Genomic DNA, 15,587 nt, shown 5'->3' on the forward strand with positions numbered 1-15,587 from the left:
CCTAAAACTCTGTGTAGAGGTAATTTATATTTTATTATACTAAAAAGGCAACATTCTACTTAATATAGCTCCATTTCAAAAATTTTAATAGGTCAAAATTGTGTTTTATTATACTTAATATATTCATCAGAAATATTATATTTTGAAATTTCATAAATTCTTTCTAAAATCTACCTGAAAGAAATAAAATTTCATGGGGCCTACAGATTTTAGATCAGAATAAAGGCAAAAGAGCAAAGCAGCTGAATTAAAACTCAATGGGGCCGGGCCCGGTGGCTCACACCTGTAATCCCAACACTTTGGGAAGCCAAGGTGGGTGGATCACTAGGTCAGGAGTTCAAGACCAGCCTGGCCAACGTGGTGAAACCCCATCTCTACTAAAAAATACAAAAATTAGCTGGGCGTGATGGTGTGCGCCTGTAATCCCAGCTACTCAGGAGGCTAAGGCAGGAAAATCGCTTGAACCCAGGAGGCAGAGGCTGCAGTGAGCTGAGATTGTGCCACTGCACTCCAGGCTGAGCAACAGGGCGAGACTCAGTCTCAAAAAAAAAAAAAAAAAAAAAAAAAATTCAATAGAACTCAAAAACATTTCCCCTCCACAGAAACTTTTGTAGATTTTTTTTCAGTTTCCCATTTAATGTCCTACTGAAATCTTATTCAGCATCTTACTTCATTGCTGAAAAAAACGACATCCCTCTCCTAACTCAACAATCACAGTTTTTTTAAATAAAACACAAGTTTCATGTTTATTCAAAGAAAAAATTTTGGAAACATTTAGCTTTCATATTATTATAAAGCTTTTATAATCTAATACTGAGAAAGATGTTTGAGGGAGGGAGGGAGGAGGAGCCAAGCAACCATAAGTCCGGGATTAAAATGACTCTGTGGAGAACAATGAAGTTGGCAGGATACATTCCCCAGAGACTGAAGTCTACTAATGGCAATACTTAGAAAAAATTTTTAGAAAACTGAAATTTAAAACCAAGAAAACAGGAGCGGGAAATTGATAATGATAAAAGGAGAGGTGAGATTTAAAGTAACTTGATTTAACCACTACAAAGAAGAGATATAAAGTGAATCTAAGTGAAGCAAAGTAGGTTAAAGAAGTTTCAGGATTTTGAGAATGAATACATATTATTTATTCCTGTTGTAGAAAACAGAAATCTCCTATGTGGTTTCCAAATTAAAAGTTTATATGTAGCTTTATATTGTAGGAATTATTAAGAAATTATTTTAGGCAGATAGAGAGGAAAAGGGTCCTTAAGTTTTCATTTTTTAAAGCATCTCCAGAAAAGTTTCTTCCCTGGCTCTTAGAGACAGGCCGGCACCCTTTGACATGCAAATGCAGGCCACTAGAAACTGGATCTACCCAAACCTGGCAATACCCGCACTCTTCTTCTTGCCGTTGCCCCACATGTTCCTGGCGACATGGCTGCCCCCACATATCCCCACCTGTGTAGAACATCATGGCGCCCTGTATTTGCATATTAACAGGCTAGGGTGGGAGGACCCTTTTTTTTTTTTTTTTTTTTTGCAGGCTATGTGAATGACATGCCTGGTCAAACCAATCCCCTGAGCCCTATGCAAATCAAACACTGACTCCTCCAGCCTCTTCATATACCTGACTGGTATCCATGGCAGGTGGGGTTCCCTCTCTTAGCTTTGAAGTCGCCTCCCTCTGTCTCTGCACAGGAGAGTTTCTTCTTTCTTTCTTCCCCTTTCTTTCTTGACTATTAAACGCCCTGCTCCTTAAAACTGCTCCACATGTGTCCATGTCGGTTTTTTTCTAATTCGACCCAAGAGGAAGAACCTGGGGTTCTCCACCCATCGGAGCTGTATCAATATTTTGGTTAGCAGTCCCAATAGGAAACGAAACTGAAAGATACTTACTATAGTAACCATATAATACAGTGTCCTCAATCTGTCTGCTGACATTAGCATTAGCCCAGTCCTAGGATAAAAGGAAACAATAGAAATATTAATGAAACATCCATTTGCCTAACAATTAAGAGTTAGGTTTTAATACAACTGAGTATCACTTCCAAAATCTATCCACTCAAATAAAAACAATCTATGCCTTCAATAAGTGAGAGACAGACAACAGACAAATTTCAGTATGTAAATGCTGAGATAAGACAACACAGTTCTGGGAAAACACAAAGACAAAAGGCACCTAACTCAGACTGAAGATCAGGAATGGCTTCTAATCCTGGGAGGATTAGAATGATCTCAGGGAAACAGAGAAAATAGTAGGAAGGAAAGAAGGGAGAAAAGAACGTACACAGAACGTTTGAAAAATAACTTCAAGAAGCTAAATATAGATTCAACTGAGCTTTTGGAAAGGTAAGAGAAAGCAGATGGAGAGAGGGAAGAGAAGGACATATATGTCAGGGGCTTGTGAGTCATGCTAAGTATTTTGGACTTTGTCCTAAAGGCAATGGAAAATAGTGATGAATTTTAAGGAGAGATTAACAAACCTGATTTGTATTTCAGAAAGAACATATTTGAGCATATTATATATATTTTTTAAAAACCTACAAGAAAAATCAGTCTAATCTCCTTTGCATTCATCCCACATAAGTGTTGTTCAAATTACTAAACTTAGAAAATATAATTCAAATTAATCTTTTCCAATAGAAAAAAAAAACTATACCCTATAATGTCAGAACTGAGGTACAATGTCAAGTCTTTTGGCCTATATTCTAAATTCTGTGCATGTGAAAAATTAAACCTGGAGAATCTAAAGGACTTATCACTGCTATTAAGTATAAAGTACAATTTAGAATCCAGGTCAATTTTTTATAAACACTTTAAGAGCTCAAGTCAGTGTCAACATTCTACAAGTGCTCTTAAAAAAGGGCATCAATATTTAATTCTCTTAAGATAATTTAGGAGTTTTCTTTTCTTTTCTCCTGTTTTGCCCATAAACACCTCTAGCGATGAGTAGCTACAAATTTCTTGCTGACAAACGTCTAAAAGATCAAAAAATGTAGAAAATCCAAACTTACTTCTACAAACAAACCCTTAATAGGCCAAATAGAAAAATGTATGTTAATCATATAAAAAATAAATCATAGGATATAAAAAATTTAATAAATGGAAAGTCACCTGTTCTCACATGTAAAGATTGTAAATACCAACTGCTATCCAAATTAATCTCAAATTAATATATATCACCAATCGAAATCCCGTTGTGCTAGGAGGTAGAGTGTATTTCGAAATCCCGTTGTGCTAGGAGGTAGAGTATATTAACATATTCATTCTAAAAATCATCTGAAAAAACAAGCTAGGGCCACAAATACATTTGAAAAAGACCAACAAGGAGGAATTTCCCAATTACTATCCTTTACTAATAAAACGTGAAAATCTACTATTATATAATCTTTCACCTACCTATTGGCAAAATTTAAAACAATAGCATCCAGTAATGTCAAAATGTGGAGGGAAAACCATCTGCTACACATTAAGATAGTCTACCATGTAGACATTCTTTATTGAATCGATCCTAAAAATATTCACACAAATTAGGATGGATATTAGTACATAGGTATTTTATTCATTGGACAATACTACTTGTCCAACAAATTACCTCAGGAGCTCTTACAAAGTGATAAGCTAGCCCAAGTGGGCCCTTCCTTTCCCACACAGCAGGAGCTGTACCAAATTCCATTACTCATGGGGCTAAGAGACCCAAAGTCTCCAGGTGTTCAGCAATTGGTATGTCCTAGCACTCAGTGAACCACTTGTACCTACTCAGCTCATATTCCTTGGCACCCAAATCCAAGGTGTTTATTCTACCTGCAAGACCATTCTTAAGAGGCCAGGTATGGTGGCTTACATCTGCAATCCCAGCACTCTAGGAGGCTGAGGCAAATGGATTGCTTGAGGTCAGGAGTTTGAGACCAGGTGTGGTAGCACACATCTGTAATTCTAGCTTCTTGGAAGGATGAGGAATGAGAATTGCTTTAACTTGGGAGGCAGAGGTTGCAGTGAGCCAAGATCATGCCACTACACTCCAGCCTGAGCAACAGAGCAAGACTCTGTCTCAAGAAAAAAAAAAAGAGAGAGAGAAAACACTAGGAGGTTATACACCTCTACTAAAGCACCTGCACTTTGGGAGAGTTTCTCTCTTTGCATAAGTAAGTTACAAAAGAACCTGAGCACTTGCTGACCCTTGTCAGGGTAAATTAGAGCCTGTACCAAGCAACATTTATTGGTTTTTGCCCAAGAGTCCTTTACCCAACAATATTCGGTGTAGGGTCATTTAAAATATTTTTTAAAAGAAAAATGAAACTGGAGACAATCTAAATGCCAGAATAGAAATAGTAAAATTTACTACTGTACATGCATAACATAGAATAACATGTTGATATTAAAAACAATGAGACCTATATAAACTAGCATAGATAGATATCCATGAAGCACTTTTGAGTAGGGGGAAACAGAACAAATCACAACCAAAAGTTTTAACACATGTAATCTTTGTCTAACAAAAGTAATGAAAGAAATACCCAAACATATTATAGAAAAAATGAAAAGAAAATGTAAGTAGTGCTTACCACACAGAATGGGAAAGCATTGGGGAGAATTCTGTACAATCATTGAAAATTTTTCCATCAATGATTCAAGTATCCAAATGAGTATGTACATAATCAAAGCTTCAATTCCTAAGAGCTGTGCTTCTTTAGTGATTGCTTCTATATCAAAACAGAAGTTTAAAAGTATTTTTGTGGGTTTTGTTTTGTTTTTGAGACAGGGTCTCACTCTGTCACCCAGGTTGCAGTGTAGTGGCATGAGTATGGCTCACTGCAGTCTAGACCTTCCCGGATTCAGGTGATCCTCCCACCTTCAGGTTTCCAAGTAGCTGGGACCATAGGTGCACACCACCATGCCCAGCTAATTTTTGTATTTTTTGTAGAGACTGGGTTTCACCACGTTGCCCAGGCTGGTCTTGAACTCTTGGATTCAAGTGATCTGCCTGCCTCAGCCTCTAGGTTTATAGGTGTGAGCCACCGTGCCTGGCCTAAAAGGATTTTGAAGATGAGCAAATTAAGAACAATGTATCAGTGGGCCAGAGAATAATGACAACCATCTTTTTTTACTTATACAAACTTCCCACCAATTTCCAAGACAGCCCCAGGAGGTAGTAATGTCTCCACTGAGAATCACTTAAAAATTAGTTTGAAATTGGACAAAATCCCAATCTCAAAAAAAAATATTAAAAATACAAAGTCTGAAGGTTAACGTGAAGCAAAAGAATCACTGAAATCTAGCATCTTTTACTCTATAAGGATCTTTTGCCTCACCAGTTCTTGTAGCAACAAGAGTATTGCTGTTACTATTTTAAAGCTACAAATATGTGTAAGATATACAATATCACTCAAGTACTATTAGTGTATTTGGCTTTTACATACTCTCTTGCCTCCAAGATACTTGATGTATTGTCAAGAGAGCTTAGTTTGTAAAACTTTCCTTCTAATTTTGGGAACCACTATGACCCTGATATGCTTTATAAACTATTGCCTCTCAAAGTAGAAACTAAAAGGAACTTCAGAGTCATTTAGGACACAAAAGGAATGTGAGACAATCAAGAACTAAATAAAGAATATTAAAGAAGAATATTTCAGAAGACAAGGATATGAATTCCATAGAACAAAAATGTAATTGGTGGCATATGTAAATTCCATTCCCCATTTTTCAAGTTGACTTTTGAAACCTGCTGCATAACCCAAAACTCCAACATGATTCTCCTCACTTTTACCTGGTAACTTCACCATAAAAACAGTGGTTCTCATTCAGGAGCCATTTTGATCCCCATGGGGCATCTGACAATGTCCAGAGACATGGTGGGCAGAGTCAGTATGCTACAGGAATCTAGGAGTTAAGAAGTCAAGGATGCCACTAAACACCTACAATTCACAGGGCAGGCCCCCATAACAAAGAATTACCCAAGGCAAAATGTCCATGATTGAGAAATACTGACTTAGAGGTCTCTAAAATAATATGTAGTCCCAAGACAGTTCACTCAACTTACTATTAAATCTAAAACCTACCTCCATTTGTATCCAAATTCTAGATCTTCCTTACTCTGAAGTACCCATACTCCTATTACACCCAACCCTTTCACTTTGAGAACCCTCGTCCTCTGGAGGAAACTGCACCTGCAATGATACCTTCTCATGCCTCAAAAATTCCTCTCACTCTACTGAATTCTAAAGTATACAAATTCTAGTAACTACTAAACACAAAGAGATACACAACCACCACAAATAAAAACACCTCTACTAACTCCTCTTCTCACTTTCCTAGAGAACAAAAACTTCCTGAAAAGTTGTCAGCATTCCTTATCACTTCTTCCTTACTTCTCTGTTCATATCTAACCCACTCAACCTAACCACCCTACTCTTCATGGTCACCACTGACCAAAGCCACCAATCACTTCTCTACCCAACTCACTTCACCTCTCAACACCACTGGAAAAAGCTATCATTCTTTCTTTCCAAAACACATTATTCTGATTTCCATAAAGCCTCCCTCTTCTGTTTTTCTTATCTCTCACGTTGCAGATTCTCCCCTTCAGCTGACCTTCTACACAACAGAGAACTCCAGTCCTCGGTCCAATGTCAAGGCTTCTCTGACTACTCAGTCTTCCCGGCTCCTAGTCAGTCCATAACTGTAGATTTCATCCATATGTTGCTTCCCAAATACTTCTCTCCAGCACTAAGCTCTTCACAGAGCTTCAACTCCCTATGTAACACCTCCACCTGGATAGATAGTACAGTACACACTTTGAAGGTAGCCTGTCCAAACTATAACTCTTTTCTCTACACCCCCTCACTTGCCCGTGCACACATGCATATGCCCTCTTATTCCTCCAGGTTTCCCTATTTCTCTAAGGTATACAAAAACCTAGGCATCGGTGCTCCAATTTTCTTTTTCCTTCACCTGTCCCCCTATATCTAATCTATAAGCAAATCCCAGCAGCTCTACCTCTAAAATACATGCCAATTTTAATCATTTTTCTCCACTAGCACCACTCTAGCCCAAATCACCTTTATCTTTTACCTTCATTAACTTCATATTGCAGTTAGGAGAAAATCTAAACTTATTAATATGACTTAGAAGTCATAAACAAGCTGGCTCCTGCCTTATTCTGGATCTCAGCTTTTACCAAAGCAAAACCCTCAACAACACACATCAGCCAAATAAGCCAAGTTCATCCCGGCCTAAAGACCTCTATATTTGCTGCTGCTTCTCCCTAAAGGCTCTCTCCCTCTGGCTCTTTACTAGATTGGCTCCTCATCCAGGTATCATGGCAAGAAACCTCAGCAGCTTTGCCCCTCTCCAAAACACTCATAACCTGACTAGACTGTCATATCAATCTGTTATATTTCCTCATAGAATTTATCACTATAAAGTGACCTTATTTTATTTGTTGACTATTGATCTAGCATTGCAGATTAAGCTCCATAAGAAAAACAACCTCATTTGCCTTAACAATTAATCTCCAGTACCTACAATTGTCAGGCACATACTACATACTTAGTATTAAGTAAATAAACATAATTAAGGTTCAATAAAAAGCACAAAGTTCTAAGATACAATTCCCACCAGCTGAAATTAGGAATGAGGGAGCAGTAGAGTTTAGCTCAGACATCTAATAACAGGCCATAAAGATATTCATAATTAGGGAACAGGAGTAAGATGTGAACAAACACCAAAACATTAAACGTTTTCATGACATACCTTAATATTAACTAAATTTTTTATTTTTACATGTTGTATAAAAGAAAGAATATTTATTCATATTAGTGTCAATTTCTTTTTTTTTTCCATTGGATCAGTATATTTCATGTATATCCCCATCCAATGTTATTGGCCAACTATCAAAGACTGTTAAAGAGAGCACTTCCAGCTGTACTCTAAAAGGTTCTTTTTTGTTATCTAAAAAGTTAATTATTTTAGAAAAAAGCTAGAAACAAATTATCTAGCTAAAATTATTAATAATGCCATATGTTGAAAGAAAGGTCAACAGAAACAACTCAGGCATTATAACATACCCCTGCCATAAGAAGGCAGAGAAAATTATAGGAGGGTAACTAAAACAAAAATAAAGAAACTAGCAATGACTGCCTGCTCACAGAAAAGTCTGGGCACCTTCTGTTTTTAAGAAAAATGTTAGCAATCATTGATATGTGGAGTTTCAAATCATTATACTTTGCAAGCCAAGTCCATAATTAGAGAGAGGCTTCAAAATATTTGAGGTGGAAGCAGAGAAAGTTAGAAAATGCATATATTCATTTAGGAATTTCAAATGCACATTGTAAATATAGTATACGTTAGCATTCATCATGGAAAACAATGTCAACTTGTACTTTTATCTTTACAAATAAGGTTGGAATAGACTAAAACCACGTTGGCATCCTTTTTACTCTGACTACATTTATAATCATGGCATGAAGTTTGAAGGATTAATTCTTAAACACTTAAACTTATCTTTCACTAGGCACCTGAATTCAGCAATAACTTTGGGAAAAAACTATTGTCTAGAGTTTGGAAAATGTTTTCAAAATTTTTTTCAGTTCTACTCTTTGAGAATCAGCAAATAGTCCAGTTTCAAATAAAAACTCATGAATTGCACTAATCCTCACCAAGCCCCCCAAAATGAGAAGGGAAAATACAGACACACAGAATGTTTCAAGGTATCAACAAAATCACCAAGAAAAAACTGATACATTATCTAAGCTAAAAACAAACAGAACTAGAGACAACTTAGTAATGAAAAGTAGGAAAGGCCAGGCACAGGGGCTCACAGGGGCTCCCAGCATCTTGGGAGGCCAAGGCGGGTGGATCACCTGAGGTCAGGAGTTCGAGACCAGCCTGGCTAACATGGTGAAACCACATCTCTACTAAAAACACAAAAAATTGGCCGGGCATGGTGGTGTGCATCTGTAATCCCAGATACTCAGGAGGCTGAGGCAGGAGAATTGCTTGAACCCGGGAGGCAGAGTTGCAGTGGGCCAAGATCGCACCATCACACTCCAAACTTGTCAACAAGAGTGAAACTCTGTCTCAAAAAAAGAAAAGGAGAAAAAAAAGAGAACCAATAATTGATGAATAACTAATATCCTAATAATGAAACAAAGTTTTAAAAAGTAGAGGGAAAAACTTTAACAGATTTTTTTCTCCTTCTAAATATTGGTGTAACATTTAGATTTAACAAATATAAAGTAAGTGTGTTAACTACAGTCATATTTTTTATTTTAGGGCACATGTATTAAAACAAGCACCCTAAATTTTTATAGTTAATATTTTTGCTTCTTTAGTGAATGCATTCTTAAAATCTTGCTCAAACAAGTATAATGCAATCTCATAGATTTAAATATCAAAAACAAAGAAACAAAACAAACCTATTTCCCAGGAAGTGACCACTAATTTAAGCATGGGCCCAAAACAATACTTAATCTAATAGAAAGTTCATAATTTCATGAAAATACTTTAGAAATTTAAAGATGAAATGTTTTCCTACAAAATCTAAATAAATCAAACATCCTCAATTCTAAACTAAAAAAATATCCAATTCAAACAATAATTATACCAGGGATAATTATATTACCTCCAGACATTATAATACATGCATATACATATATATCATTATCTATTTAAAAGTAACAGCTTTTAAAGAGAAAAATATCCTAGAAATTTATAATTATGTACTGTACATGGGGAATTACACTACACTATTTTAAAATAAAAAGAATATCCAGAAATTCTGAAAATGTCAAATTCTTTTATCTAAGAAACACAGCTATATACAGAGTCACAAGAAATTAAACGTTTTTATAGAATGTAATTCTAAAATGACACTTATTTCTCAGAGAAAATGACCTCATAATGTTACAATCAACCATTTAATTATCTATGTCTAACATTATTAAAAGTGCATTCTTCTTGCCCAATAATAAAAAGCAGAGAAAACCCAACGATACCAGTAAAATTAGTCATCTTCTCTAGAAATGTTTCAACCCAAAATAGAAAATGTGAATTAAGTTTATATTTTGAAAAAATGTAGACTCACTGGTAGATACCCCATTTACTGAGCTACCTGAAAGTAGCTCTTCCTTGTTTAGATGCCATCTTCCCAAGAAACCTCATGAACAAAGCTCTCTGGAACCAGACTGCGGAGCTTCAAATCCCAGCTGCAGCACTTACAGGCTATGGTACTTCACCTCTCTGAATCTTGATTTTTCACCCATGAAAACCATAGATAAAACTACTTATCTCACAGGATTGTCTGAGAGATCAAGGGAAGCTACTAAATGTAAACCACTTAAAATAGAGTCTGACACACAGCAAATAGTCAATAGATGTTAGTTACTATCTTCATAACATTATAATATTTGGCACACACTAAGTGCTCAATTAAAAACTGCTAAATAAATGGTGTACAGGAAAAAAATGTGGTTTTCATAGCAATCAGAATATATCTAATTGCCACAGTAATCAGAATAAATTTAAACCTAACTACAAAAATATTTTCAAATTATTTACCCCATTTGGACCAGGCATGGTGGCTCATGCCTGCAATCCCAGCACTTTGGGAGGCTGGGCAGGTGGATCACTTGAGGCCCGGAGTTTAAGACCAGCCTGGCCAACACGGCGAAACCCCATCACTACTAAAAATACAAAAAGAACTAGCTGGGCATGGTGGCTGCCCGTCTGTATTCCTAGCTACTTGGGAGGCTGAGGGACGAGACTCGCTTGAACCCAGGAGGCAGAGGTTGCAGTGAGCCGAGATCACGCCACTGTACTCCAGCCTGGGCAACAGAGTGAGCCTCTATCTCAATAAAATAAAAAAATACATAAAGTATAAAATAAAATAAAATAAAAATTATTTACCCAATTTAGCCCAATTCAGGAAGTTATTTTGTAATCGTGCATTATTAAGATAATTGAAATACTATTTCATTCAAATATTTAAGTACTAAAGCTAAATACTGGGGCTACAACAAACTATAACGACAGTTTCTGAGTCATAGAAGCTTAAGCTAGTAAGAAACTTAAAAGTAATTTGCATAATTTAAAGGAAACTCAGAAACCTTTAGTCCACACCCTTCAATTTTAAAATGAGGAACCTCAAGTCCAGAAAAGTTAAGTGGTTTGGCTAAAGGTCCGCAGCTAGACAGTTAAGGGTCAAGACTAGAACTCAGGTCTTATAATTGCCAGCCTAATTCACTACACCATACTGACTCAAAGGACTCAATATGAAACAGAGATTAGGATCCCGATCTGCCACTAACAAAAGCCCTTCTAAATTATGTACTTATTGCATTAATGCAAATCAAATAAGCTTCAAGGGAGTTATGAGCAGCAAAAAATATATAACCTATTATGATTACTTGAAGCATTTGCAAGGTTGCTGAATTAATAGTTTTTATGTCAGTTGAAAGTCTACTTCTAATCTATCAGGTTAGATGTCACATTCTCAGCCTCTATGTTGTATTTCCATTCTCATTCATTCCCAGACACAAAAATAAAACATAATATATATCGGACTGCTCACTGTGCCAGAAATTTGAAAGGAAAAAAAAAATCTGCAAAGTAAGATTATATTTACCTTAAATGTACCATTTTGATTTTTCATGTAAGAAACCAAAAATATATCCACTGGTAGAAGTGCTGATGTGATAAGTGCAATTGCTAGAGAAAAAATTGCTGTTATGGTGGAGACAACTTCACTTTCCCGCCGACTTTGGTATTTACGAACATATATCCAGCAGAATGCCAAAATAGCCTGAAATAGAACAAAAAGAGATGTTTGTTACTACCCAATATATTTTCTCTGACTTTTGCACATGTTTGAAAGTTTTTAGCAGGAAATCTTATGTGAAGTAAAGGTTATTTTAGTTGTGTAAGGTAAGCCTACCATCCTTAAAAACTTGTCCAAGATGTATAATTTTCAAAGCCTATTTCATGTATGCAGTACATCACGTAGGCATACACACACAATACTATTAATAACAGTGCTCAGTTACATATTTCCTCACCCAACACAGTGCAAACATTAATGGTTTCACACATCACAGTTATAACTAGCCTTGAATATTTTTTCCCTGTAGATTTTTCCAACCTAAAGGAGATATGAGTAGAAGCTGTTCTATTTTAGGCTTATTACTGAAGCATTACAGAATATAACTTGGATGAAAATTAACTTCTGACCTGTTCTGACAGTTCAAGAATAGCATTGAGCTAAAGATTAACTGCCAGTAATCGCCATGCAATTATCATATTATAATTTAAATTTTAAAGAGCATTAAACAAAGAAAAGTCAATGCTGAAAATGGATACATGTGCACAGCAAGGAGCTTTCCAGTGAAAAAAGTTCACTCAGAGATAGAGGTTGACATCTCTAGTTAGCCAGGTACTCTTAATAGTTACCAACACCATTCTAGGGACTAACACAGTGCATAGGACTTTAATGATTCTCTAACTTTAGGAGGCATCGGAATTACCTGGAGGAACTGTTAAAGCATGGATTGCTAGGCCCCATCCTCCGAGTTTCAGATTCAAGAAGTCTGGAGTGGAGCCAGAAAATCTGCATTTGTAACAGCTTCCCCAGGTGAGGCTGCTGCTGGTCCGGAGCTATATTTTGAGAACTTCTACTCTACTCAATTACAGGGAATTGCAGACAGAGACTATGTTATTTCAGCCTTGACTGTGAGTCAGAATCACCTGGGTAACTTTTAAGTACCCTTATACCTTCCCTACATTCCCCAATCAATTCTATCAATGGAGCATAAGCCTCCTCCAAGCATCAGTACTTTAAATGCCTGAGGATTTCAATCTGAGCCAAACTTGAGAACCATTGTTCTAAATAAGAGCTCTGGTAGTTTTAAAAGCCTTGTTTTTTTCTTTTCACTTTTTCAACAGATTCATTGGTTACTTTCTTTCTGAGCATCCTGCAGTTCCAGGGCCTAAATGAAACTAATAAAACCACCAAACTGGTTTTGCAGCTTCCAAATTCTTCTACCACAAGCAAGATACAAGAACAATTCCATCATCTCAGAAAATTCCTTTGACCCTTTGTAGGAACTCCTAAAAAATTCCACAGAGCAGTTTTCATGACTAGGGGCTAAGGGCTAATAAGACCCTGAAAAACCAGGGTGTGGACCAAGCTGGTTAAGACCCACTGGACCCAACACGGCAATGGATTTGACCTAGGTTCCACCTAGGACCTCATTATATGCTCATTAACATGCTCAATCACACACCTACCAGCACCATGGCAGTTCCGAGACCACTCATATTTGATGCAAAAATGGGTGGCACCATAATTTCAAAAAGTCTCTACCTTTTTCCAGGAATTTTCATGAATATATCCCTTGGATAAAGAAACCCATAAATGTAGAAACTCCAAACCTCATTGAGCATCTCTCTCTTAAGAATGCCCACAAGAGTGTGTACTTTCCCTTTAATAAATCTCCATACTTGCACTATTTTCTGACTTGCCCTTTAATGTGTTCTCATGACAGTGTCAAGCACCTGAAAACCAGCTGGGGTTGAGATCCCACCAGTGTTTGGGGATCTCCCTCAGCCCACCGGTATCACCCTGACAACCACTATCTGTTTTCTGTCCCTTTCTAGAATATCATAATGCCTTCACATACTATGTTGTCTTTTCAGTCTGGCTTGTGTCATTTGGCACAGAGCATTTAAAACCCATCCAAGTTGCTGCATGTCATTCCCTCATACTGCTGGTCTTTCAGCTGGTGACAGAACAGCAAGAAAAAATTGAGAAGGGAGTTAAGACTTTGGAACAAACAAACAAAAAGGATCTAGGCTCAAATTCTTGATTTTGGGAAATTTATTTTTCATAAAATGTCCCTTTATATTAAGATTTGAATGAGCTTGTTTTTAAAGGAATTCACAAATATTTTTAACATTCCCCAAATTTATTTTGAAGTCTTTAAAAGCTGAGCCTCATCTTTCTATCCTTAGCAGTATTTGACACAAAATGTTCCAATAAATGTTTTTTATTGGATTTCAAGAATGAAAGAAAACCTGAATTTTGTAGGTATTACTACAAAGAATTTTGCCAATATCAGGCAGACAAGCTGCGAAAGGGCAACCAGGCAGAAGAGTTAAGCCAGAGATTCCCAAATTTTTTGGTCTCAGAATCCCTTTATAATGGTTTTAAAACTGATAACCTTAAAGAACTTTTTGTTCATGTTATCAATTATTACTACAATATAAAATAAAACCAAGTATCCTCATCAATAGGAATAGTTCTTTCATAACAAGCTTTAAAGATTAAATGAGATATAAAGGGTTTACCATAGTGGCTGGCCATAGTAACTACTTAACAAATAGTAGTTATTAGAGCATTTGATAAAAGAAATAAATATATAATTCTGTTAACAATTATACAAGTCCCCCCAGCTTCTCCCAAAAGATTCAAAATAAACTGGTCTGAACAGAGATTTTTAAAACTCCCCAGGTGGTTCTGATGAAAGGTCAAGGTTGCGAACCACTGGGGCAGAAGAAGGAATGAGAAGAGATGAATCTTTATTAAACTAATGAGAATACATGATATACCGTCTGGGATCTTATTAAACTGCAGATTCTGATTCAGTAGGACTGGGGTCACATAGTTGGTGTTTCTAACAAGTTCCCAGATGATGCCCACACTTTAAGGAACAAGAATAAATTTGCTTTACAAAAACGGAGAGTCTCCTACTGTAATGACAAATACAATTTAAAGGTGGTGTGAGCCAAATTACAGAGGACATTGGAGCTAGACAGAACAGTTTAGATTTGATATAGAAAAGACAGACATAGTTAGATTACATGCATGAGGGACCAAATCTAACAATTCTTTATGTGGGAAGAAGCTGAAGTCCATTCTTTTTGCCCAAGATGACAAAAGCAGACAACATTCATGTCCTGATTTTTTTTTTTTTTTTTTTTTTTTTTTTTGAGACAGGGATTCCCTCTGTTGCTCAGGCACTATCAGAGCTTGCTGCAACTGCCTGCGAGAACCACCTCCTGGGCTCAAGCAATCCTCCCACCTCAGCCTTCCAAGTAGATGGAACCTCAGGCATTTGCCACCTGGCCCGGCTAATTTTTTGTATTTTTAGTAGGGATGGGGTTTTGCCATGTTGCCCAAGCTGGTCTCGAACTCCTGAGCTCAAATGATCCACCTGCCTCAGCCTCCCAAAGTGCTGGGATTACGGGTGTGAGCCACCACACCTGGCCCATGTCCTGAATCTTTAGTAGATGACTGGCAGAAGTTCTCCAAGTGTGAAATCCCTAGGCCCTGGTAGTCCCCAGCATCCTTTCTGGAGATTCAGAAGTTGAAAACTATTCTCATAATAAATACTAAGATGCTATTTGCCTTTTTCACTGTGCTGGCATTTGCACTCATGGTTCATAGCCACAGTGGGTAAAACTACTGGTACATTAGCGTGACTCAAGACAGTGGCACCAAACTGCACCAGTAATCATTGTATTCTTCACCACAAGCTCAAAAAGGGACAATTTAAATTAAGACGGTGTTTCCCAAAGCAGTATAAATTCATTTTATTGAA

General features: G+C 36.8%; 1 protein-coding gene across 2 annotated transcripts in view; it reads right to left on the reverse strand.

Moving 5' to 3' along the window:
• The window catches only part of LMBRD1 (LMBR1 domain containing 1), a 151,252-nt gene that overhangs the window by 111,793 nt on the left and 23,872 nt on the right, over positions 1–15,587 (reverse strand). For both annotated transcript variants that reach the window (XM_050789717.1, XM_050789716.1), the window contains exons 2-3: positions 11,618–11,794; positions 1,891–1,951 (exon numbers count right to left, since the gene is read on the reverse strand). In XM_050789717.1, the coding sequence (XP_050645674.1) occupies positions 1,891–1,951; positions 11,618–11,644 (88 nt within the window). In that variant the 5' untranslated portion in view covers positions 11,645–11,794. The remainder of the gene's footprint in view (positions 1–1,890; positions 1,952–11,617; positions 11,795–15,587) is intronic.

This window comes from Macaca thibetana, chromosome 4 (genome assembly GCF_024542745.1).
Source record: "Macaca thibetana thibetana isolate TM-01 chromosome 4, ASM2454274v1, whole genome shotgun sequence".
Taxonomy (NCBI): Eukaryota; Metazoa; Chordata; class Mammalia; order Primates; family Cercopithecidae; genus Macaca; species Macaca thibetana.